The following is a 3,622-nucleotide window of genomic DNA, read 5'->3' on the forward strand; positions in this document are numbered from 1 at the left end:
ATGCATGTTTTTAGCCACTTGCGGTGAGCATCACGTGCTTCGGTGGCTCGCTCAAGCCAACATCGCCACCGCTGCATGCCTGAGGATTGTGCGCACCGGGGGGGTCTTTCTAGGTGCACAGTGCACGTCGCCCTGGTCGATTGTGCAAACTTCGGCGGGCGCGCAGGCGCGCCGCGACCACGCAGTCCTTGCCGCAGTGCATGAAGCCATCGATCGTCTTGCCGCAAGTTGAGCCCAGCCCCAGCGCGATGTACGCGCCGTACTGCGAGAGGTGCGCCAGTGCGCCCGAAGGGCCGAGTAGCGGCGCATTGACGACGAGGTCGCTGTCCAGAAACGTTGGAACCCATCCGAGCTCGATGGCGATGCGGCAGAGCTGAAATTTGGCAAAGGTGAGGGCGTAGCCATCGGCCGTAATGTCGTTGCCGTGCTCGTCTTTTCGGATCGGCAGCAGGTTCGCCGGCTCGCAGACCACGTCGACCGACCGGAGCTTGACGCACTCGTCAGTGAGCAGCGTGACGGCCCCGACGGTGACGTTGAAGCGGTGGGCGCTGCGGAAGAGATTGATCGTGAATGGCAGGGCCTCCAGCGTTGCGATGGTGAAGATGAAGCGCCGCCTCGGGCCGTCGGTGTGCAGTGCGCCTTGCACCGCCAGCTTCTGCATCACCTGCGTCAGGTTATTGCGCCCATAGAAGCCGCTCATGGTCGCTGCCAAGTGCTCCTGCAGCTCTCCAGCGTCGACCTTCTCGTGCCGATAGAAGGTATCCGCCCTCTTCCGATGCGGTCGCTTCCAGCCCTCTTTGACATAGCAGGACGTGCCCGCCACACCCGTGGCTTTGACGATGGGCTCGATGTGAATCTCGCAGGCCGCTTTATTGTCCTTCACCTCGAACGCCCCGCAGGTTGGGTCCATGGCGCACAGCTCTCTGCATCGGGTGAGTTCCACCCGTTCCGTCGCATAGCTTCCAGCCGCGTCACTCGCTGTGCGGCAGGCTCCCTGAAAGAACCGGAAGGCATTGCCGCTCGCAGCCGGCATCGGCTGAGGGACCTGCTGCGGCTGGATCTGCAGCTGCGGCTGCGGCTGCGGCTGCGGCTGCGACTGGATCTGCAGCTGCGGCTGCGGCTGCGACTGGATCTGCAGCTGCGGCTGCGGCTGCGGCTGGATCTGCGGCTGCGGCTGCTGCGTTTGTTGCGGCTGCAGCTGCTGCGGCTGCGGCTGGGCGCGAAGGGTTTCGAGCTCCGCCCGCAGCTTCCTGATCTCAGCACCGTGCTCCTCGAGCTGGACATTGTGCTGGGCTTCAAGCCTAGCCATGAGGCCGGCGTTGCCCCCAACCGCGTGCGATTTGCGGTGCGGCCCTTGATGCTCGCCAGCGTGCGCAAGGGCTGACGGCATGTGGCGTGCAGGCCGTACAGTCATACGGCGTTGGTGCGCTGGTGCAGGCCGTACAGTCATACGGCTTGGAGCCATGCCTGTAGAGAACATGCTGTGCAAGCCGGCGCCGATGGCAGCAGCAACGAGGTACTGGAGGATCCGAGCGACCACTGTAGGGCCGGACGAGTCGCGCATGGCTCCGGCGCGCACCGGCAGCACGCCGCGCTGCGCAGATCGGCGAGGCCTTGTGCAACGTGCGTGACGCCCATCCCAAAGGCGCTGTTGTGGCGGCGGCGCTTTATGCGTCGTTCGCTTCTGCTGCTGTTCGCGGGCGCGCCGCTGGCCTACGCGCCAGCCGCGCTGCAAGGCAAGGAGCTTTACGAGGCGCTCTATGCGACCGGCTGGGGCAAGGACACGCGCGTAAGCCAGGGCGCGAAGTTGCTGCACACCATCAGGAATATGAGACGGCAAGGTGCCGCCATCGATTCGGTGCTGGACGTGGGCTGCTCGCACGGCAATGTGGTCGCGGAGCTTTGGCAGTCGGGCATCGTGGCGTCTGGCGTGGACATTGCCCGTGGGGCCGCCGACTTGGCAACCTCGCTGCACAAGCCGCCACACGGCCGCGCGAGCTGCAACGGCGAGGGCAGGCCGTGCTTCCAGGCGGCCAGCGCCACAAGCCTGCCCTTTCGCGATGGCGCATTCGATGCGATTGCGAGCTCTGACGTCCTCGAGCACGTGGATCCGTCCGATGTGCGTGCGGCGACGGCCGAGTTTGCCCGCGTGGCGCGAAACTTTCTCGTCCTCAAGATTGCCAACCGTCCCGAAGGCAGCACGCTCTCGGGCTCGCGCGCGGGCGTCGGCAAATTTCAGGGGCGCACGTTTAAGGACGCGTTGCATCAGCAGGGCTACGCGGACCGATTACCGACGCAGCTGCACACGACCGTCAAGGGTAACGAGTTCTGGCACGAGGAATTCAGGCGGGTGGGCTTTGCGCTGAATCGGACAATACCCGATGCTTCGTGGGCATGCTGCGCCTACGTGCTCCACCGCATCGAGCCGTATCGTCCGTCGAGAGAGTGAACACGGCGGCGATTCTTTCGGTGGGGCGACACGGGGAAGCGGCATGCGCAGGGCGCCGCGCATGGTGCTGTCGCGCAGCCGGTACACTGTAAACTCAGCGGCGGCTCCGTCGCGCGCACAGTCCCACCGGACAGACTGCGCTGCGGACTGAGCTCATGAGAGGCGCGATGCTCACGGAAGGGACCGGACCCATGACGGTTGTTGCACACCAGGCCTTTTTGCTGTGGTCGCATTGCCTGTGCAAAACACTGCACACGTACACTCTTGACGATCGGACTCGCACGGGTCCGCGCACACACACCGCCGCGCCGGCCGCCCACGCGGCGGGCTCACGGCATCAGGACCAGCTCGCACACACGGACTTCTGGGGGCTCCCTGTACACTGTAGCATTCGTCGTTCCCCGCGCACACGCGCCACACAGCCCACACATGCGCTCCCCGCTCCCGTTCGCCCCTGTGTCCCTGATCGTCCTTACAAGATCCTGCTCGTGCAGGTGGGGACCCTGTCCTTCTCCCACCCCTCGTTTGGCGTGTACGTTCTTTATTATTTATTAACGAACTTAAGAAGAAGAAGAAAAAACACGCGGCACGGCGCCTAGGAAGGCACCCACAAATCGCCAACAGCGATGGTGGGAAAACGGGCTGGTGCACGAGAGCTTGGCGCAGGTTCCCTGAGCTGCTCCGACGCGGTCGTGCTAGCGGCGGAGCGAGGCGAGGAGGAGGCGGTGCTGGAGTGGCTTCATGGCGGCGGGCGGGCCGACGCGACGTACGAGAGAGGCGGCGTGAGCGGCCAAACGCTGCTGATGGACGCCGCCCTTAGCGGCAACGAGCGGGTGGTCGAGTTGCTGCTGCGGCACGGGGCGAAGGTCAACCAGCAGAGCAGCAGCGGCCTCACCGCGCTGATGCTCGCCGCCTTCTTCAACCGCCACGCCGTCGTGCGCCGCTTGCTGCGGGCGGGCGCAGACACGGCAGCGCGCAGTGCGAGAGGCCAGACAGCGCTGCAGCTGGCCAAGGAGCAGGGCTACACCGAGTGCGTCAAGGCCTTGTCGGAGGCGGCCTCGGAGGGCCGGGCAGGGGCGGGCGGCGCCACCTCGGGCGCGGCAGCGGCAGCGGCAGCGGTGGACGCGCCGCTGCTCGGCAAGCGAGTCGTGCTCGGCGGCCTCTCTGCCCGCC

General features: G+C 65.8%; 1 protein-coding gene across 1 annotated transcript; it reads left to right on the plus strand.

Annotated features, from left to right (window-relative positions):
- Positions 1-1,669: 1,669 nt before the first annotated feature.
- Positions 1,670-2,449, plus strand: EMIHUDRAFT_229843 (hypothetical protein; the record flags this gene model as incomplete). The annotated part of the gene is made up of 1 exon (XM_005785674.1): positions 1,670-2,449. The coding sequence occupies one exon, from the start codon at positions 1,670-1,672 to the stop codon at positions 2,447-2,449; it is 780 nt and encodes a 259-aa protein (XP_005785731.1).
- Positions 2,450-3,622: the final 1,173 nt, after the last annotated feature.

Source organism: Emiliania huxleyi (assembly GCF_000372725.1).
Source record: "Emiliania huxleyi CCMP1516 chromosome Unknown EMIHUscaffold_159, whole genome shotgun sequence".
Lineage (NCBI taxonomy): Eukaryota > Haptophyta > Isochrysidales > Noelaerhabdaceae > Emiliania > Emiliania huxleyi.